We start from the raw sequence: 23,338 nt of genomic DNA, 5'->3' as shown, positions 1-23,338 counted from the left end.
CGGGAGGGGCCACTCCTGTTTCTGCTCACTGCTGGACCACCAGGGCTTAAGGGAAGCCCAGGGGAAGCCTGCAACGGGTCTAGGATGGGGGGCGATGGGCACAGAGCTGTGGACTTAATATAAATCAAGAACCCCATTTGTGGTTTAAATTCAAGTATATATATGTTATGTTTAATTTGTAGATATTTTCAGGCAATTGTTCTAATAAAAAATCAAGATAGTTACTGGGGGACATCTTAATTTTGAGAGAACCTTGTTAGTCATGCCATATGAATGGCAGTTCAGTTAGACTTTGGTTTTTCTAGGTCCAGATCTCAATGCCCACCTAAGTAATATCTAGGATAGATTATTGTAATTCATTATTCACTGTGGGTCTGATTCTGTAAGTGGTGCCTGACGCAGCAGGAGCCTAGAAAAATGGCACCTGCCACAAGTCAATCATAGACAGGTGCTACTTATAGAATCGCGGCTAGCAAGGACTCTAGGTGCCGGAAATATGGGCCAGGGTTTTACAGACCTACATTTCCAGCACTAGGGTCCTTGTAGAATCACAGGCAATTGTGCCTAGTGATGCCAAAGTCTGATACTGTCCCTAAATCTGCCTATTTCTGGTCTTTGGTGTCATTATTTAGGCGCCAGTCCCAGAGGGCTCCTAAGGCCCTAATTTTTTTAAATCTGTTTTTAATGGCGTGATCAATTAAACCCAATTTTAAAACTTAAGTTAGATGCCAGCAGGTGTGATCTAGGTGCCTGCTGGCATCTAAAGTTCAGTGGCTTTTTTTAAGAATCTGCCCCTGTATATCTCCAATGCTAGTTAAATTAGTTGGTGCAGAACTCTGCTGTTAGACTTCTTTATAATGGAAAGTTTATAATGAATATGTTACCTTTTGAGAAAATGCATTACAGTATATTCAAGATTCTGATATTAGTCTATAAAGTCTTTTATACAACTATTCTAGTATATCTCCATAACCTGCTGACATCTTATCTTAACAAACATCTCAATTACTAAGATCTTCTCAGGAAAATTATTTGATTGTACTTTCTCCTGAGATAATATGGTTGGACTCATCATGCCATACAGCATTTAGTAGTATTGCATGGAAGCTTTGGAACTCTTTACCCTCAGAATTACATAAAGAAGCGTCATATTGTAAATTTAAATCAGGATTGAAGGTTGTTTATTCAGGTGTATGGATGACGATGATGGAACATTTATGTTATTTTTAAATGAGACTTGGAGCCTTAATGATGTTAGGTTTTACTCAATTTTATTATTACATGAATTTCCCTTGTGTCACAATAAATCGGTGTTTGCTGGTAATATACATTTATTTTCCTTTTATTTCCATAGTCTTCCATTTTAATGTGTTAAGTAAACTGTGGGCTCCTTTTACTAAGATGCGCTAGCGTTTTTAGCACACGCAGGATTTTAGCGCGTGCTAAACCCACGCTACGCTTCTAGAAATAACGGCAGCTCAATGCTGGCGTTAAGGTCTATCGTGCGCACACTATTCCGCGCATTAAGGCCTTAACATACCTTTGTAAAAGGAGCCCATATGTTTGAATGTTCTGATTCATTTTATAGTTTGAGCCATATAGATATGTTTAATGAAGTGAAATATATCAAAATAAAATAGGTAGCCTAATTGTTCCAAAAAGGCTTAAAAAAATGCAAGATATCTTTTATTTTAAATGGTGAAATCAACCATGGTAACTCTAAAATCTTTCTACTAAAACTTTATACACTTCATGGGCTAAGTTGTTTTTTTGATCTTGTCATACCTCGCCGCCATGTTTTTTGAAAGTACATAGCAGATGTTTATTCATCTGATACTGCATTTGTAAGAAGAGTTGCACAGACTAACAAGTAGCTCACTACTTTGTATTTGGGCACAGTTTTCCAACTTCAGTAGTCCAGAATGAAACAGACAGGAAGAATTTTGTAACCCATTAACTCTGGTTCTTTGTATTCATAGAGCCAAATGACATTCAAATGTAGTGCTTCAAGGGGAGGTAGAGAAAACCTTGTTTTGGTGATTGTAGCAGAAAATAACAATATTTTCTTTCTTGTGAAACTATTCCATCTCTCTTTTGCTTGGCTATGTTGGGAAACCCAGCTGTTCAATGATATATGAAGCAGAATTAGCAGTTAAGGGTCCCTTTTACAAAGACATGGTAGCGATGCTGCTACGGTAAACACACCAAAGCCTATTCAATTCTTAAGGACTTCAGTGCATTCATCACAGCAGTATTGCTATGGTGGCTTTGCAGAAGGGGGCTCTAAGTGATTTGTGCTTTTGTGCTATTATCATTTTCTAATATCAATATTCCTTCTTTCTTAGCATTGACTCCTTCTATACTTTATACTTCAGCTGCTAATTAGATATAATTATAGTCCCACTGGAGATGGTTTTTATGTCCAGAAAAACCCTCAATTGTTCTGGTAAGAAGAAAACATATTTTTGGCCCAAATGTTTAACCATACATTTACACGGATACACTAATAGATAATGTTGCACCTAAAGCTCAAGTTTCTTCTCTTAAGACCAAAAAAGCTTTACGTCTTTCTTGAGTCACCTTAGTGACATCTGGATATACACTCTTCCCTCCATATTCGTGGTGGTTACGGGCATAACTTAGCCGTGAATACAGAAAAACCGCAAATTACATTCTTATAGGTTATTTGCGGTTTTCTGTTAAAAACCCTCGAGAATATGATAAAACCGTGAATAACCTATGAGAAAGTTATTCACCTCCTCCCCCTGCCTGCCCGGGTCTCTCCTTAACCCTGGCCCTGTCTACAGATCAGGGGGAACAGAGAAGCCCACCACCAACTCCCATCGTATCACTGCAACCCCTCCCGCCCCACCAGGCCGCCGTTCTTACCTCCAGGTCCCCCTTGCACCCAGCCCGCCTCCTCTCCTCAGAGCTGCAGACCCAAATTCCACTGGTGTTCACTTGACGGTCTTGGCCAATGGATGGGCGGTACTTCAGTCCATGTCATGGCAACAGGAGCTCGAGGGGGTGGCCGCCGCTGCCTGGTGTGCGTGGGTCCCGGCCGAGATGAGCCCCGGTTGCAATTGGTCAGGTGGAAATGAGGCTTTAGCCCACCAGTTTGCAGTGGCAGATATGCACCTCTTTACTTGATTTGGAATAGGTGGATGATGTAATTGGAGGGGAGGAGCCAGCACGTTAAAAACCGCGAATAGTCAGAACCGCGGGTACTAAAACCGTGAATATGGAGGGAGGAGTGTATCCTTATTTTTGGTCACGGAATGGTATATGGAAATTCCTAAAGAACGTTCTCATAACTGCTTGAAAACAAATGAAACTGAAAGTGTTGCATGATCAGTTGCATTAGTTACCAGAGAACTGGATCAAGGACATGCACTAGATGCAATTTACTTAGATTTCAGCCAAGCCTTTGACACGGTTCCTCAAAGGAGGCTCCTAAACAAACTCCATGGGCTGAAGTTAGGGTCCAAAGTGGGGAACTGGATTAGAAACTGGTTGGTGGACAGATGCCAAAGGGTAGTAGTAAATGGAATTCGCTCAAAGGAGGGTCGGGTGAGTAGTGGAGTGCCTCAAGGATCGTTGCTGGGACTGATTCTGTTCAGTGTGTTTGTAAGCAACATTGCTGAAGGGTTAGAAGGTAAGGTTAGCCTTTTTGCGGATGATACCAAGATTTGTAACAGAGTGGACACCCCGGAGAGAGTGGAAAACGTGTAAAAAGATCTGCAAAAGTTAGAATGGTCTAGCATCTGGCAACTAAAATTCAATGCGAAAAAGTGCAGAGTGATGCATTTGGGGGGTAGAAATCTGAGGGAACTGTATGTGTGGGGAAGTGAGAGGCTGATAAGCACAAATGGAGAGAGGGACCTTGGGTCTGAGGATCTAAAGGCATCTAAACAGTGTGATATGGCGGAGGCTGTAGCCAGAAGGATGCTAGGCTGTATAGAAAGAGGCGTAACCAGCAGGGATGAAGTGTGAGATAATAAAATTTGCAGATGACACCAAACTATTTAGGGGAGCTCGGACTAAAGAGGACTGTGAGGAATTGCAAAGGGACTTGAACAAACTAGGAGAATGGGCAACAAAATGGCAAATGAAGTTCAACGTTGAGAAATGTAAAGTATTGCAGAAACCCAAGGTACAACTATACGATGGGAGGGATGTTATTGAATGAGAGTACCCAAGAGAGGGACTTGGGGGTAATGGTGCACAGGTCAATAAAGCCGAATGCACAGTGCGCAGCGGCCGCTAAGAGAGCGAATAGAATGCTAGGTATAATCAAGAAGGGTATTACAGCCAGGACGAAAGAAGTTATCCTGCCGCTGTATCGGGCGATGGTGCGCCCACACCTGGAATACTGTGTCCAGTTTTGGTCGCCATACCTTAAGAAGGATATGGCGTTACTCGAGAGAGTTCAGAGAAGAGCGACACGTCTGATAAAAGGGATGGAAAACCTTTCATACGCTGAGAGATTGGAGAAACTGGGTCTCTTTTCCTTGGAGAAGAGGAGACTTAGAGGGGATATGATAGAGACTTATAAGATCATGAGGGGCATAGAGAGAGTAGAAAGGGACAGATTCTTCAAACTTTCAAAAAATAAAAGAACAAGAGGCCACTCGGAAAAGTTGAAAGGGGACAGATTCAATACAAATGCTAGGAAGTTCTTCTTTACCCAACGTGTGGTGGACACTTGGAATGCGCTTCCAGAGGACGTTATAGGGCAGAATACAGTACTGGGATTTAAGAGAGGATTGAACATTTTCCTGCTGGAAAAGGGAATAGAAGGGTATAAATAGAGGATTACTGCTCAGGTCCTGGACCTGTTGGGCCGCCGCGTGAGCGGACTGCTGGGCAAGATGGACCTCAGGTCTGACCCAGCAGAGGCATTGCTTATGTTCTTATGTTCTTATGTTCTTAGGTGTTGATGCTCCTGTATAGGTCATTGGTGAGGCCACACTTGAAGTATTGTGTTCAATTTTGGAGGCCGTATCTGGCAAAGGATATAAAAAGACTTGAAACAGTCCAGAGGAAGGCAACAAAAATGATAAGAAGTTTGAACAAAAAGAAGTATGAGAAAGAACTGGAAGACCTAAATATGTATACTGTGGAGGAGAGGAGGGACCGCAGAGATTTGATACAGACGTTTCAATACTTGAAAGGCATTAATATAGAACCTAATCTTTTCCAGAGAAGAAAAAATGGTAAAACTAGAGGGTATAATTTGAGGTTACAGGGAAGAAGACTTAGGAACAATGTTAGGAAATTCTTCTACATAGAGAGGGTGGTAGATGCCTAGAATGCCCTCCTGAGGGAGGTGGAGAGGAAAACGGTGATGGTATTCAAAAAAGCGTGGCATAAAAATAGAGGATCTCTAATTAGAAATTGAAGGATGTAAATTAAAGAACTAAGGCTGGTATTGGACAGACCTACATGTTCTGTATTCCATATATGGTGATTCGATGTAGGATGGGATGCGGTTGGCATCAATGTGAGCTCCACTAATATGGAACATGAGGATGTTACTGGCCAGACTTTATGGTAGATATCCTGCAAACAACGGGATGGTTGGATAGGCTGGAGTGAGCTTGGATGGCAACTTCAGCATTTGGAACCTAGGACAATACCAAACTTTATAGTCTATGGCCCAGAAATATCAAAGAAGAGACAAGTTAATCTAATCATGTATTTTTTAATGGATATAACTTTTGGGCAGACTAGATGGACCGTTCATGTCTTTATCTGCTGTCATTTACTATGTTAAAGAGCCTTCAAGGATATTAGACAAATTCTGATTCTGATAATCAACACCTTTCCCCTTCTGCTTGTATCCGAGTTCCACGATCCAAAGATGACCCATATCTTTAGTAGAAACTGGCAAATAGACTTTATTTAAAGGAGATATAGCTTCTGGAGTATATTTCAGAATCTCCATATTTTTTAAAGAAATCTACGAGAGAAACACCCATACTCTTCAGAAAATTCAAGAACCAAAGGTTCAATCTTCTATTTTAATTTTCTGTTTGTTCTATCTTACAATATATTAGGTACTAGTCTTTAAGCCTGTTACATTAACGGGTGCTAGAATAGATGTGTGTGTCTGTCTTTCTTTCTCTCTCCTTGGCCGTTGTCTGTCTTTCTTTTTTTCTTTCTGTCGCTCTCTTTCCTCGACTGTCCACCACCACCCCTTGCCTGCTCCCCCTGTCCAGCAGTAGTCCTTCTCCCTTCCTTTTACCTCCCCCTGTCCAGCATCACCTCTTCCCTGCTCCCCACTGTCCAGCAGCACCCCTTCTCCATTCATTTTATCTTTTACCCGGTTTCCGTGGCGGTCTGCAGTGGTTTTGGGGTCGCAGCATTGTGGAAGAAAGGCAATGTTTAAACCGCCTCAGGCTCCTGCTGATGGGGAAGCTGCTGCACGCTCTACTGCACATGCGGAAACCGCTGAAGGACACAGTCGCACTCTCCTTCTGCCCCACACGCCGCAAGCCGCCCCACGTGCCTAAATTGAATTTGGCACAAAAGCAGAAATCATGGCAGCAGGGATCACGCCATTTCAACAGCGCATGCACGGGTAAGGGTTTTATTATAGAGGATTATCATAACATTAACAACAGCTGAGACTAACCCCCTCTTTTACTAAGGTGTGCTATGCTTTTTAGCACACGCTAATCACGCGCTAAATGCTAACACGTGCATGTTATCCTATGGATGTGTTAGCGGTTAGCGCATGCGTTGATTTTGCGCGTGCTTAGCGCACCTTTGTAAAAGAGGGCCTATATCTCTTAAACCCTTTAATGTCTGATTGAGTTTGAACAACCTGATCACTCTTCTTTAAAGGTTTGCAATGTTGATGAAACTGTGTCCTCTTTACTTTCAAGAGCAGACATTTCCAGGGCCAATATAACCATTGCAGAATTCACCCCTTGAATGACCTTCCAAATAACTTCCAGGGTCGCCACTAGTGGAGAAGCAGACTTGATAACTTCTCCTAGATTGATCAGCTCTGCCAGCGGTTCATTCTCCCTGGTCCTGCTGTCAGGGGAATCAACTCTAGTAACTTCAGTCAGAACTGCAACCTCAGCCAGGAGTCAGGTTCCAGCAGGACATGGTAGTATGGCATCCACCAGATATGAAAACAAAGCTTCCAAAGCCAAGAATCCAGGTACTCCACTTGGATTCAAAGCGGTACTGTAGTCTCCATGGGAGGCAACTTTGTGGTTAAACGATCTAGGATCTGTTGCGCTGGCAACAAAGTTTGGAGCGATAGCATTGAACTCTGAACAATGCCTTTGAAATTGGTATAAGGCATATTGGCACCAGAAGAAAAAAGATTGCCAAAGTCCCAGTGTTAGTATCAACCACAAGTCAGGCAGCCATCTTGCTACTACTTTCCTGTCATTTAATGTGATTTTTTTCTGATTTGTTTTTACTTTATTTTGTACACCACTGTTATAATCTAAGGAAGGGCAATATATCAACTAAAACTAACCATTGGTATATGCATAGATTATAAAACAGCAATCTCAACGGTAGTAACAAATATACACTTGAATGAGGAAATATCACTGTTAAAAAAAAAATACCACAGTTAATATTTTTGAGTTGGATCTTCAGAAAGAAGCGCCATATAGATCTTTCTCATGCATCCTCATAGATCTTTACTTTTCTCTCTTTTTGTTTTCACTTCTTTATAAACATTTTTTTTTCTATTTATATTTTATTTAAAAAATACTTATCTTAGTATCTATGCCAAAAGTAAAGATTCCAGGCATCTCCATGAGCCATTTCTATATGAAACTCAACTTCTGATGACCTGACTCAAAGATATTACTTTGAGGACAGTGGTATTTTAACTTAGATTATAAAATATGCATACTTTAGCTAGGTACGTCTAATGCTTGCTTCTGATCAAGCATGAAAGTATATGGCTGCATTCTAGCTGTGACTGACAGGCTTTGTGAGGCATTTTATAAAGGCATATAGGCACCTATATGTCTTTATAAAATAGTCTCAAAACAGGTGCCTGCTTTGCCTGCCAACCTAGGCAGCTTAATGCCCTCCTTGAATTTGTCCAGTGAAATCTGCCATCTCCCAAAGATTAAATAAATCATTTTTGTGATGAGTCTGTAAAGTGCTGTCTCTAGTTCATCTGTTTCTTCTGCCTAACCACAGTGATTTGAATCAACTTTGTGTATGTGTGAATTATAGCGAAAGACATTTTGGAGGTACATAACAGCATTTTCTCAGCAGTCTGAAGAATGTTATGGACTTTGACATTCAATGCTTCTTTACATCAGTGCTATTTGTTTCAGGTTTACCATTTCTCTGTTCTCCAGGCACCTGTGCATTCTGCTGTGTTCTAAACTATGTTTCCTTTTCATAGACCAGTTTAGACGTACAGGCTGTCACCCTGCCAGCAGATGGAGGCAGAGAATCTGAACTGTTGCAGTGACATCACCATTATAGGGATTGGTGCAGCTTGGAACTTTTTCAGTATTTCTCTGCCTCCAGTAGATTTTGCAAGTTGGATTCATGTAGCACAGTGTCTCTCTCTGGCATACTAAACAAAGCAAATGTTTTTTGTGGCACATTATAATTGAAATTATAAAATTGCAAAACCAACAAAAAAATAAATTTGAGAGTTATTTATTTAAAGTTATTTAAGCTGTGTATGGGACATTGTAACAACGTTGAAACTACTAAAGTAGATTATAATCAATTCAATGGATGAACTTGTTTTTGAGTGCAAATTAACTCAAAATGCAGCCCAATAGTCAAAAAGCAAACACACATTTCACCATCTATCATCTGTAGTCGTTCTCTTTTTTGCAATTTAATTTCTGTCAAAGCTGAAAATCCAAGTTTGCAAAAATAAGAAGATTCAAACGGTAACTGAACGTTCCCACTGAGAGATTTGCTGTACATTAGGGGGAGCAGGGAAAGGGTAATGGGGGGATTTCTATGCATTCTTTTATAGAGCTCTTTTGTTCTATTTGTTGAGGGTATTGGCTTTTATGCAGGGCATGATTATTGTTGTACCCTATTATTACTTTTTGTTTGCTGCCTGTCACTGATGCTGTTTGTATTAGTGAAAATATTCATAAAAATTTAATGTGAAAAAAGAAGAAGATACAAACGGTAACAAAGCCTTGATTGCTTTGTTGCTCAAGTTAGGATAATCACTACATAAAAAATAAAACTGACATTATTGGTCCTTGAAAATTAATTTTAAAGAATGATGCTTGTCTGGGCGGTTGTATCCTTACACATGCAGACGTTGATGACATTGACAGACTCTTGTGTACACGTCATCTATTCTATGTATACTTATGAAGGGAATTTTTTAAAAATAAAGTAAAATTCTGGAATTTCTTGTGACGCACCTGGAATCTCTTCATGGCACACAGTTTGAGAGACACTGGTGTAGCAAATTTTTCTGAATAGGCCCATCTCCTCAGGGTGTGGACCACTAAGTTTCTTCTGTAAAACATCTCCTTTCAGTTTCTTTTATAATGTCAGGCAGTCTTCCAGACCAGTGGTTCCTAACCCTGTCCTGGAGGACCACCAGCCAGTCAGGTTTTTAGTATAACCCTAATGAATATGCATGAGAGAGATTTGCATATAATGGAGGTGACAGGCATGAAATCTGCTCCATGCATATTCATTAGGGCTATCCTGAAAACCTGACTGGCTGGTGGTCCTCCATGACAGGGTTTGGCACCACTGTTCCAGACACAGTACTCTCAGAGCGGTCTTGAGATTATATGTAGCAGTGCTGCTGGTCTTGGATTAATCTCCTAGAAATGACTTCTGCATACAATGAAATGAGAATGCTTTGTGTTTGTCTTTTCCTGTTTCTAGAGTGTATTCTCCTTGTCCTCACTTGGCTTCCTTTTTGTCCTTTATAGGAGGAGATGACCGTCGTGTCCTTTTATGGCATATGGAAAAAGCTATTCATTCCAAAATTAAACCAATTCAGCTGAAAGGAGAGCACCATTCCAATATTTTCTGCCTGGCATTTAATAGTGGTAATAACAAAGTGTTCTCTGGAGGTAAGATGGTAACATGTATACATGCATCCCATCAACTGTCTATGAAGCTGGAGTTTATTGCATATTATTTCTTCAGCTCCTGGATTAATTGGTATTAAATAGAACATATCAATAGAGCACCCAATGATAGTCTTTGTTCCAAGTGTAGGTAAACACTTGGCAAGATTGAGGAGTCTGCTTATGGCAGAACTAAGCCACTGGAGAAATCAGCAGTAGTATGTTGTGACAGAGTCCAGTCAGGGTTTTCCTGGAACCCTGTGCACATTCACAGAAATAACCACATTAGAATGTATATATGTATGTTCAGTTTATTTGATATACCGCTTTTCCTTACAATTATTGTTAGATCAAGGCGGTTAACACTAGGTGCTTAAAACTTCCCTATCTGTCCAAAAAGGCTCACAATATAACTAAAGAATCATATTAAACATTAAACATAGACATCTTATACTTGGATTTCCAAAAAGCCTTTGATATGATATCCCATGAACCCCTACTACGGAAACTGAAGAACCATGGGGTGGAAGGAGATGTACATAGATGGATCAGAAATTGGTTGGCAGGTAGGAAGCGAAGGGTAGGAGTGAAGGGACACTACTCAGACTGGAGAAGGGTCACGAGTGGTGTACCGCAGGGGTCAGTACTCGGACCGCTGTTGTTCAATGTATTTATCAATGACCTAGAAACAGGGACGAAGTGCAAGGTTATAAAATTCGCAGATGACACAAAACTTTTTAGTGGGGTTAGGACTACAAAGGACTGTGAAGATCTACAAAGGGACCTGAACAAACTGGGAGAGTGGGAAAAAAAATGGCAGATGAATTTTAATCTAGAGAAATGTAAAGTCTTGCATGTAGGAAACAGAAACCCGATGTACAGCTATACAATAGGAGGGCTGGTAATGGGTGAAAGTAGCCTAGAGAAGGACTTGGGGGTACTGGTTGATAAAACGATGAAAACCATCGGCACAGTACGCAGCGGCCTCAAAGAAAGCAAACAGAATGCTAGGTATTATCAAGAAAGGTATAACAACCAGAACGAAGGATGTTATCCTGCCATTGTATCGGGCGATGGTGCGCCCGCATCTGGAGTACTGCGTCCAATACTGGTTGCCGTACCTAAAGAAGGATATGGCGACACTCAAGAGGGTGCAGAGGAGAGCGACACGACTAATAAAGGGTATGGAAAACCTTTCATATGCTGAAAGATTAGCGAGACTGGGGCTCTTCTCCCTGGAGAAACGGAGGCTTAGAGGGGACATGATAGAGACTTACAAGATCATGAAGGGCATAGAGAAAGTGGAGAGGGACAGATTCTTCAAACTTTCGAAAACTACAAGAACAAGAGGGCATTCGGAAAAATTAAGAGGGGACAGATTTAGAACCAATTCTAGGAAGTTCTTCTTCACCCAAAGGGTGGTGGACACCTGGACGTGCTTCCAGAGGGTGTGATAGGACAGAGTACGGTATTGGGGTTCAAGAAGGGATTCAATGATTTTCTGAAGGAAAGGGGATTGAAGGGTATAGATAGAGAACTACTATACAGGTCCTAGACCTGATGGGCCGCCGCGTGAGCAGACTGCTGGGCGCGATGGACCTCTGGTCTGACCCAGCAGAGGCATTGCTTATGTTCTTATGAATGGACTATACAGCAATTTAAGTAGAGGTTCAGAGTAGAGAAGAGAGGGTAGAAAGGAGAGAGAGGTTAAGGGTGGAGAGAGGTAGATTGTGGTTGTAATTTTAGTTGAAGATGAGGGTCTTTACCGCTTTCTGGAAGGTCATCAATGAGTTCTGTAATCTTATTTGTGTACCTGGATGACAAACAACAAACTACAGCTGAATGCCTCCAAGACCGAACTTTTATGGATCAGGAAAAAAAATACCAAATACACACCCAACATTATCTTGGGACTCCACCTTACTAACAGCAACAGATCAAGTATGCAGCCTAGGAGTAACATTATACGGCCACCTATCCCTGTCCATCCACATATCTCAAGTAGTCTCTACCTCCTTCTACTACCTCCGCCAACTGAGAAGGATCAAACCCTATATCTTCACACCTGACTTAGTCTAACTCCTCTATGCCTATGTCCTCTCCAGGATGGATTACTGCAACTCCCTATTTAATGGAGTAGCCAAAAAAGATCTCAAGCACCTCCAGCGAGTACAAAATGCAGCAATCCGCCTCCTACACAGCATTAACTACCACGATCCCATCTCCCCAGCCCTCTGCGCAGAGCACTGGCTTCCAGTTAACCAACGCTGCACATTCAAGGCCCTGGTAATAGCGCATATAAAAATTTACTCCACCACCACTGTCTACATAGGTCCCAAGCTAACCCTGTACACCCCTACACACCCCCTCCGCTCAGAAATGGAGAAACGCCTATGCATCCCCCCAGGAAGGTCCCTCCTGTCAGAAACCGCCCGCAAATGCTCCTACAGCCACTTCATCCTCCAACTCTGGAACCAACTCTCCATTTCAGAGAGGCAGTGTTGGAGGTTGGCGATTTGGGATGATCGGTTTTCGCCTAGTGGGAGGAGCAGCTGGATGTCATCAGCGTAGGTGTGGATTTTAATGTTCTGGGCTATATCAATGACAGGTCTGATGTAGAGGTTAAATAGGAGGGGGGATAGAAGGGCTCCTTGGGGAACGCCATATTTAATAGACCTGGGGTTAGAGACTGTGGGAAGTTGGAGACTGGGCAGTAGTTGTTGGATTCGTTAGAGTCGAGGGTGGGTTTTTTGAGAGTGGGTTTAATAATAGCCTACTTCCAGCCGAGAGGTACTGTCCCTGTGGAGAGGGAGGAGTTAATGATGGGGAGGATAGATTCTGCCATGGCGTCTTCTGTGGACAGTAGGAGGCTGGATGGGCAGGGGTCGAGGATGGTGCTGGAGGGCTTGAATTCTCACAGGGTTTCAAGACTCTCAGCATGGGTGGCCATATGAAGTTGGGGGAGAGTGGTAGGGGATGGGGTACTCGGGTTAGGCTGGAGGTATGCTGGTGGTGGTGTCAAGATTATTGTGGATGGTTTGTACCTTGGACTGGAAGAAGTCCGAGAGAGTCTCACTATCCAGTTCTGTTGGGTTGTTGTGGCTTTTTCCTTGGGCGTTGGTGAAGAGTTGGTTTGTGAGGGTGAACAGTTGTTTTGGATCTAGCTGGGGCTATCTGTAGGATGTGAGAGTAATAAGCTTTCTTCGCTTCTAGGATGGCAGCTTTATTCTTCTCCACATCGTAGCTGGATGCCACCAGAGCCTTACCATTACATTACATTAGTAATTTCTATTCCGCCTGTACCTTGCGGTTCTAAGCGGATTACATTAGAAGATGGCTGGACATATCCAGGAGAATTACATAACAATGAAGAAAGCAGGTTTCAGGTTACAATAGTGAGTAACATAACATTCAGGTTACAAAAGAGAATTGAAGGAAGCAGGTTTCAGGTTACAAATGGAGGTTACATATTGAGGTTTCGGACGTTTTGAGACATTGAGGATACCTAACAAGCAGGTTGCAGTACTTTAAAAGAAAGCCGGAATCCGGTTATATATTGGGGATTTAGTTTGGAGAATTGACTAGAAGTTGCCAGAGGGGTGGTGAATTTGTGAGGAATATGCAGTTGGGAAAGGAAAGGGGGAGATTAGGTTGATGTGATGTATTTTAATTTCTTTTTGGAACGCTTTAAAGTCAGTTGTTTTGGTCAGCAGCTTGGAGATGGCAGGATCAAGTTTCGCTGCCTGTGTCGCTATGAGGTTGTCATATAGTTTCTTGCGTCGAGTGCCATTGAGTGGAGGGTAGGTGAATGGGATCTGGGCTCTCCTTATTCTGGGAGAAAGGTTTCGGTATAGGCGTTGTTTAGGTAGATGGGTGCAGTTCCGTGGGTTACTTTAAATAGGAGACAGTATAATTTGAATTGTGTTCTTGCTTTTATCAGTAGCCAGTGAGAGTCTAGATAGGCATTGGTGATGTGGTCAAATTTACCAAGAGAATAGATAAGTCTGAGAGCTGTGTTCTGAACAGTCTGTAGTTGTTTTATCATGTTGATAGGACATGGTAGATAGAGGCTGTTGCAGTAGTCTACAAGTCCTAGCACAAGGGATTGAACTATGATCCTGTATTGATCTTTATTAAAGAATTTTCTTATTTTTCATAGGTTGCGCATGGTGAAGAATGCTTTTTGGGTAGTTTTGTTGATCTGTGTCTGCATTGTGCAGCATCTGTCTATCACTGCGCTCCTCTGAAGGACCGATGCCTTGCACGCTTTTTTGCTGCTTCTACTGGCTTCGTAGCTTTTTTCTTGGCTGGGCCTGGAACAGGAGGTGGCACAGAGGTGGATGCTGCTGCTGTAGTGGTTTTGGGCATGCTCTGTTGTGCCCTATCAACCAGGCTCCAGAAGAGAGGTGTGCAATCCCACGAAGATGATCAAAGATAGCAGCGGGGGAAAAGGGGCATAAATCAAGAACTGCACAGGTTCACCACAGGCAGAGCTTGAAAGCATTGAAACAGGCCACCACACCACAGGCAGATTGGAGAATTCTGCCGTTAACGGCCATGCCCAGGTGGTTTAATTAGAGACAAAATAAGGATCAATCAAACTAAGATTAATATTAGAAGAATAAAATAACATAAAATAGTAAAAATAGAGCAAAAGTAGGGTAAAAATAATAAGAGAAAGTAAAGCAAAAATAACAAAAGGATGGCGGGAGGCACCATAACACACAACTTAGCCTGACACCATCTTTTTGGTGTAACGAAAAGCTTTTATTTGTGTACAGCTCTGCTGAGTCTTGTTCCTTCACAGGCTCAGAGTTCAAAGTAAACTCTTAGTTCAACACAAGGACAATATTTCCACAGACTGGGGACCCGATGCCTAAAAGGTTTCCTTGCAAGTAAACTCTCCTGCCAGTGGTAAAAAGGGTTCTCTGTAGCTGCTACTAATTATTGTAGCAGCCACCGAGAATCCTATGCTAATGCATTACAAGGAGCTCATTAGTATTATAATGAGTACTCCGTGTAATGCACAGCAAAAAAACAAAACAGTTTTTTAGTGACCAAACTTTTTAACGGCAAGGTCTGAGTTGTCATAGCCTTGCTTTCCTGTCAGTGCCTGAGTGCTGATTGGCTCAGGCACTGACAGGAAAGTAAGGTTTGACAACTCAGAATCACCAACCCCACTGCAATTTAAAAAAATAAGAATAAATAAATAAAACATAGAAACATGATTGCAGATAAAGGCCAAATGGCCCATCCAGTCTGCCTATCCGCAATAACCATTATCTTTCCCAATCTCTAAGAGATCCTACAGGCCCATCCCAGGCTTTCTTGAAATCAGACACAGTCTCTGTCTCTACGCATCTACCACCCTCTTTATAAAAAAGTATTTCCTTAGATTACTCCTGAGCCTATCACCTCTTAACGTCATCCTATGCTCTCTCATTCCAGAGCTTCCTTTCAAATGGAAGAGACTCGACTCATGCACATTTACATCACTTAGGTATTTAAATGTCTCTCAAGAACAAATAGATAATAACAGTAATAAACTTATCAAAAATGAAAAAATGTTATTAGCCAAGTGGTGGGGTTGCCCTATGAAACCCACATTTAATGATCAGTGGAGAAAAAGCTTCAACTGCATTCAAAATGAGACAGCAATCTAATTGGATTTCTAGGCAAAAAACTCCACATTTGAAAAATGCAACTTTCAATATGAGCTATAAACCCACCATTGTGCACAGGGAAAATCAACAAGAAAAAAGTTTAGAAACTTATCTTGACATGTTGATGGTATTCTCCAAAATGCTGTTCATATCACCTTCAGACCTCCTTTCATAACACAATAAATATTCCGCTCCCCACACTGATGATAGAAAAATTCATTCTGACAAGGCCTTTGTTTCCCCAGCAATTGAAGATAGAAAACAAGAGTAGGTTTAAATAGTTAATATTCTCAATGGAGAAGGTTAGTGGGGTTTCCCAGGGGTCTGTGCTGGGACTGCTCCTTTTAACATATTTATCAATGACCTAGAGACAGGAATAACTAGTGAGATAATTAAATTTGCTGACAACACAAAATTGTTAAATTGCAAGATTGTGAAAAATTGCAAGAGGACCTTGTAAGACTAGGAAACTGGGCATCAAATTTTCAAATGGTGTTTAATGTGAGCCATGTGCAAAGTGATGCATGTGGGAAAGAGGAACATGAACTATATCTATGTGATGCAGGGTTCCACATTAGGAGTCACTGCCCAGGAAAACGATCTAGGTGTCCTCGTTGAGGATATATTGAAACCCTCTGCTTGGCATTCGGTGGCAGCTAAGAAAGCAAATAGAATGTTAGGAATGATCAGGAAAGGAATGGAAAACAAAGAAGAAAATGTTATAATGCCCTTGTATCGCTCTATGGTATGGCCGTACCTAGAATACTGTGTGCAATTCTGGTGACCATATCTCAAAAATGATGTAGCGGCATTAGAAAAGGTACAAAGAAGGGTGACGAAAATGATAGATGGGATGACTTCCCTTTTAGGAAAGGCTAAAGTGTCTAGGGCTTTTCAGCTTCAAGAAGAGTCAGCTGAGGGATGATATGATAAGATGTCTATAAAATACTGGATAGAGTGGAAAGAGTAGATGTGAATCACTTGTTTACTCTTTCCAAAAATACTAGGACTAGGGGGTATGCAATGAAGCTACTAAGTAGTAGATTTAAAACAGACCAGAGAAAATATTTCTTCACACAACGTTTAAGTAAATTCTGGAATTCATAGCCAGAGAATATGGTGAAATCATTTAGCTTAGCAGGGTTTAAAGAAGGTTTGGATAATTTCCTGAAAGAGAATTCCATAGGCCATTATTGAGATGGCTTGGGGAAATCCACTGCTTATTTCAAGGATAAGTAGCATAAAATCTGTTTTATTACTTGGGATCTAGCTAGGTATTCGGGTCCTGTCTCAGCCACTGTTGGAAACTGGCTTCTGGGCTTGATGGACCTTCGTTCTGTCCCAGTATGGCAATTCTTATGTTCTTATAACCATATGCATGCAAATCCCATAGTGCATAACTCAAAAGGGGGCATGGCCATGTGAGGTACATGAATGGGTCAGGGGTGTTTCTGAAATTTATGCACAGTGTTTTAGAATATCAGGGATGTGCACCCAAATTAGGTGCTGGGAATTGTACCTGGTTTCAGCAGGCGTAAGTCCTGGTACCCAAATTTGGGTGCGGGAATTGGCACTCAATGCTATTCTATAATTGGCATTCAACTTTGATTGTCCATTATAGAATAATGTTGAGCACTGATTTTTTTTTAACAAATTTACTGTATTTATCCCAAAATGTGCAAATATTCTGTATTAGCAATTGTTTGTTTTTGTTTTAATGCATATGTTGATCAGTGTCTGTAAGTTAAACATGGTCCCTGGTTCAGGGCTTTGAAGGAACCCAGTTAGACCTCTGTGCAGGCTTTGCTGTTATACATTTATTAAGCACACTACAGAACAGTTTGCTAAAGTTATTATTGTTACTATTTGGGTAAGTGATATGCCCCTGTTTATAGATTGGTTCAATTAACCCTTCTGACCATATCTTTTTTTTAAGTTCAAGAAAACATTTATTAATTTTTATCAGAAAAAATAGTCAAATGTAACAAGCATCAGTTATATATAAGCAAGACAATAAACCCCCCTCCCCCATCATTCCCTTCTGTGAAAATAGAGAAAGTTATACACAGAATCAGATTTAAGAGAGATTGTCAATATACATTCTAAACAGACACCACATGGCAACAAAATGTTGATAGCGATTAGAGCACTCCGCAGCTATAGATTCATATTTATATGCGACATATATAGAACTCCACCAAAAATGAATATTAAGGTGTTGGAGTGACTTCCAATTTTTTAAAATGTCTTGTAAAGCTATTGCAGCTAAAGTTCTTTACAGTTTCCTTCGCTTCTCAGCCCCATGTATCCGAAAAACAGCAGGTTCAAATAAAATGTAATAGGAAAGACGTTCTGTGAAATCAAAATTTTTTTATATCAACTGGCCTACTTGGTGCCAGATGGAGTTTACATATATACAGTCATAAAGTCCCCACTGTTGAAACACAAGACCAACATAGATTAGTGGTAATAAGTTTCAGTCTAGTTTCACTGGAGCCACAATATAGAGACTGAGGGGTCCTTTTATCAAGCCGCGCTAGCAGGGTTAGCGCGTCAGACATTTCATCACGCGATAACCCCTGCAGCCGGCTAAAAACTAACGCCTGCTCAATGCAGGCATTAGCGGCTAGTGCGGCAGGCGGTTTAACGCGCGGTATTATGCGCGTTAAAACCCCTACCGCAGCTTGATAAAAGGACCCCTGATTTAAGGAAGTGGAAATAGAACATTGAACAGACATAATCCAAAAGTGTGACCATTGTACCTCTGAAATGGTATGGTGCACTTCAGTTTCCCAAATAGATTATAGTGTTTGTTGGGTCAAAATTCTAGTATGAGGCAGACATGTATAGAAAATTGAGGCAGGGAATCTTTCTGCTGCGATAGTTGAACAAAAAGTGTCCATACCAGATATAGTTATTAGCGAACCCTTTGCCAGTCAAATATCAAATGACGAAGTTGCAGCCATTTGAAACATCGAGAGAATGGGAGGCGATATTTCTGCCTGAGTTCAGCAAATGCTTTGTTTCCATTAAGAATATGGTCTCCTGTCCCGATATTCTTTTGCATCCAAACTGTCCATTCCAAAGGATGATCATCAATACGAAAAATAGGGTTTCACCATAATGATGGCTGTCGAAGATTTAATATTAATCCAGTTGTTCATATACTAACATTGTTGCTTTAAGTAAGGGGTTATTCAAATGGTTTTGGGGGGTAAAACACTTCCAATTAAATACTGAAGTTGCATAGGGGCACGCAAATGTTTCTTTAAGACATAGCCATGATGGTTTCTGACATACTGAGTGCATGTATTTCCATAGGATACCTTGACGAAGTATGAAAGCATGATGGTACTGTAGAAAGTGAGGAAAATTCATTCCTCCTGTCTCTTTAAATTTCAATAAAGTTCAAAGTGCAATCCTTGGTCTTTTATATTGCCAAGAAAAGGGCTGCAGAAGATGTTCAATACTTTTATAAAATTGGGTTGAGAAAAAATATAGGAATCGTACATAAATTGTACAATATAAGAGGTAAAGCCAAAAAATCCACCAAATATAAGAGGTGCAATAGCCATCTTTATAGTCTCCAGTGTCGTCGTCCCGTTCCCCTCCTTCCCCCCCAACCAGCTATGACACAAGGGAGACCATTGTATACCGAGAGTATGAACTTTATTCAAAATCCTTTTCTGGTTAATCTCTATTGTTTTCTTTAAAAAAAAATCTTTATTGATTTTCAAGCTACAAATGCGCAATAAATGATTCACATATTTGTACATTATATAATAAGCGCAACAAACCTTACAAATACTACTGCACAAAGAAATTTTTCCCCACCCTCCCAGTTAATAAACAAATAAATCAAAACCTTCATGAAACTATTTATAAATTCCTATATCAATACCATTTCCATTTCCATTCCCCCCCCCCAGGGTGTGTATGTTTACATGTCCACAAAATGAAAAATTATTCCTCTTTACAATATTTAGCCAATGGCTCCCAAACATCCATAAAATTCTTAAAGCGTCCATGTTGTTTTCTAAATCAGGTAATAATAATCCTAGGTATTTCATACCTTGAACATACCATTGAAATGGAAAGTCACTGACAGAGACCTTGGTACAATGAATATTAAGTGGCATAAGTTCAGACTTGGTCCTAATGATACTATAACCTGATAATTTGCCAAAGTTCTCTAAAAGATGTAAAAGTGCTGCCAATGTTTCAGCAGGCTGTTGCAAATATAAAATAATAATAATAACAGCTTATATACCGCAGGACTGTGAAGTTCTATGCGGTTTACAATGATTAAAGAAAAAATGCTACAAATTGAGTAGAACTTACATAGTTGGAGATTGGCAACTAACAGTTTATGAGATCAGTTGTTGTGGGAGAGATTGTGCAGATCAACTACCTAGGTACTTCAAGAACAGATATGTTTTTAGGTGTTTCCTAAATTCCCCGTAGTTATTTGCATGCATAAGTAATCTTTCCAGGTCTTTGCCCCATAATGCTGCTTGATAAGAGAGAAGATGTTGATGGTGTCTCTTAAATTTACATTCTCTAACCGGTGGGGAGACGAACTTCAGATGTCATCGGAATATTCAATCCTACTTGCAGATATACCATGTATAGAATTGGACTGTCGAATGGCACAAAGCAGGAATTCCAGTGCTATGGGGCTCATAATAAAAAAAACTAAAATCTTCAAAAAACTTCCTAAGTCAGCACTTGGACATCCCAATAATCGAAACCGTTTTCCTGGACATCTAGTGAGATGTTTCATCTGCTGTGCATCCAGAATTATAGGTGGTGTGTTATGGGTGGGCTTTGGACTTGTTTAACTTGGATGTCTTATGCTGATAATTATCAAACTTTTCCCAAGACGACCTGGACAGAACTTGGAGTTCAGAGCTAGACCTATTTTAGAAGTATCTAAGTGCCGTAAAGGTACCCAAACTAACCAGATGACCACTGGATACATTAAGGAATGACTCCCCCATTCCCACCCTGCACACTCCCTCACTGCTCGCTGACCTCCCTCCCACCCCCAAAAAATCTGAATCAAAGAGTACATACCTGTCTCTGGAACAGCAGCACTTGGTATGGGGAAACCTAATAGAGCATCACATAGATGTCTTAAGTAACCTGGTGGAAAGGTTAGTGAACCATAGAGAGGAGAACCCAGGCCCATAAGCCACTCTTTTGGGACTGTTTTAGGATTCCTAATTTGGATTACATATGACCTATGACTTTATTCATTTTTTAATCTAAACTTTCATTTGAATTTCAATAAATGTAACTGTTTGGCTGTGTTCGACATCTCTCTAGCCTCTTGGTTTTGCTGTGTTTTGATGTTCAAAACTTGTTTCCTTCTTCTGTTGTCCCCCTCCATAAGCCACTCTAACCATAACATTTATGGTGGAAAGTGTGAGCCCACCAAAAGCCTACTTAACTGTTATATAGGTGCCACCTCCAGCCATAAGAGCTATTGGGGTGGGAGACAGGTGGGTATAGTAGGTTTTGGGATAGTTTTGGAGGGCTCACCATAAATTTAGAAGAGGGTTATGATGAAATGTACTTTTGCCATCCTTTATGTGAAGTTCACAGTATTGCTTTCTAAGGTGTCCTACTGCTCTGTTGGCATGTCTGTGTGGCCAGTCCATTGCAATGATGACCACTCTCGGGTCCAAATGGTCTGAATTTGGACGTTTTCCACTTGGAAGTTTCTGCAGTAAAAAAATGGGGTATAAAGTTAGGCATCCTAAGGTTTGTATGTCTTATCGGCCTAGACATCCAAGTATGAGATTTTCAAAAAATATATGTATGGCCTTCCATGTTAAATAAAAGAGGAGCTAATTGACACCCCTGGCTTGTGCCTCTGTATAGCTCATAAACAGTAGTTTGAATAGTTTATTATTGACACCTGACCATATATTAATGTTGTGACCAGAGAATATAATCATGTTCAGTAAGGTCAGTGCTACTTGGATTTGTACATTCCTGTATTTGAGCATTTCATTTCATTTTCTATCAGGGCCACATAAGAGATAAGTGTTCTGCAAATATGCAGTGTCAGTTTGTATGAAAAAAAACTATATGACAACCTAATAGCCTCCAAAGCAGCTAAACTGGACAGACAAATCACCACTCTGTTATCATCGACCACAAGCTACAAAACCTTCAAGAAAGATATTAAAACCATACTCTTCAAAAAATACATAAAACCCATCTAGCACGACCAGTCCATACCCAACCCCCCCCAGCCCTCTCTATACCCTTAATACTCTCTGATGTTCTTCTATCTACCCAACATAGTCTAAAATGCTTCTAATTTACCCAATACTTATCACCTTAAGATCTCTACAACTCTTTGGTACTTAAGTAAATATTATGACATCGCTTATGCTGTTCCTGCAAACTTCTAATGTAATTCTTGTTAACTTTGATGTAATCCGCCTTGAACCGCAAGGCATTGGCGGAATAGAAATCTCTAATGTAATGTAATGTAATATTTGGGTATTTTTTTTAATAAAAGATATAGTTGGAAAAGTTATTCACTAATGAAGGCAAAGCAACCACTTTAAACACTTGAGGGTATGAAATTATGGACTAATGATGATACAATTTCTGAAGGCACATTTGAGTAATATGTATATATTACTCAAATGTGCCTTCAGAAATTGTACCTTTGCAAATTTGAAGTCACATAGGCACGATTTACAATAAAGATAGGTGCTGGAAATGTATGCCTGGAAAACCCTGGCCTACATTTCTGGCGCCTGCCTTTTCCGGAGGCACGATTCTCTATATGGTGCCATCACGTGATTGATATGCGATCAGCAGCTGCTTTGTGGGTGGCTGCCAATATTGGTGCCATATAGAGAATCCAGCCCTTAGCTCATAATTGTGAGGAAGTGCAAATAGGCGGAGTATGGGGAGGTCATGGGCGTATCTCAGAGATATGTACACGTCAAAGCACAGTTAGGCACCGATAGTTACAACTGCCATTGACCTAGTGCGGGGGTCGGCAACCCGCGGCTCCAGAGCCGCATGCGGCTCTTTTCCACCTTTGCTGCGGCTCCGGTAGTGTGTCACGCAGGAATGCAGCTTACAAGTCCGGCGTCACGGCGGGAAATAGCCATGCTGAGCAGTGAGCTCAGCACACACAGATGAAAGCCTTGCTTGCTGATTGGTCCGGCGGCCCCGCCCCGCCGTGCCGCCGGACCAATCAGCAAGCAAGGCTTTCATCTGTGTAGTGCTGAGCTCACTGCTCAGCATGGCTATTTCCCGCCGCGACCTGGACTTGTAAGATGCACGCCTGAAAAAGAAATCATCCTGGCCGGGGTCGGTGTCATGCTCCGGAGATCTACAGCCTTCCTATCTCCCTCTCCCTTCTACCTGCTTCCGGCCACATCCCCTGCTCCGCGGCTCTCTTCGGCAACTCAGCAGCAGCGATCGACACAAGCTTCTGACGTCGGGGCCTACCCTCTGCGAGTCCCGCTTGTTTCAACTTCCTTTTTCCACAAAGGCGGGACTCGTAGAGGGAAGGCCTCGATGTCGGCAGCTTGTCTTGATCACTGCTGCTGACGAGTTGCTGAAGAGAGCCGCGGAGCA

At 41.2% G+C, this 23,338-nt stretch overlaps 1 protein-coding gene across 3 annotated transcripts in view; it reads left to right on the top strand.

The window, feature by feature from the left end:
* DCAF5 (DDB1 and CUL4 associated factor 5) overlaps window positions 1-23,338 on the top strand; it is a 191,327-nt gene that overhangs the window by 16,492 nt on the left and 151,497 nt on the right. For all 3 annotated transcript variants that reach the window (XM_033951097.1, XM_033951096.1, XM_033951098.1), the window contains exon 2: window positions 9,921-10,064. In XM_033951097.1, the coding sequence (XP_033806988.1) occupies window positions 9,921-10,064 (144 nt within the window). The remainder of the gene's footprint in view (window positions 1-9,920; window positions 10,065-23,338) is intronic.

This window comes from Geotrypetes seraphini, chromosome 7 (genome assembly GCF_902459505.1).
Source record: "Geotrypetes seraphini chromosome 7, aGeoSer1.1, whole genome shotgun sequence".
Taxonomy (NCBI): Eukaryota; Metazoa; Chordata; class Amphibia; order Gymnophiona; family Dermophiidae; genus Geotrypetes; species Geotrypetes seraphini.
Note: the sequence above shows the minus strand (reverse complement) of the source record. Positions and strands in the feature narration are given on the sequence as shown.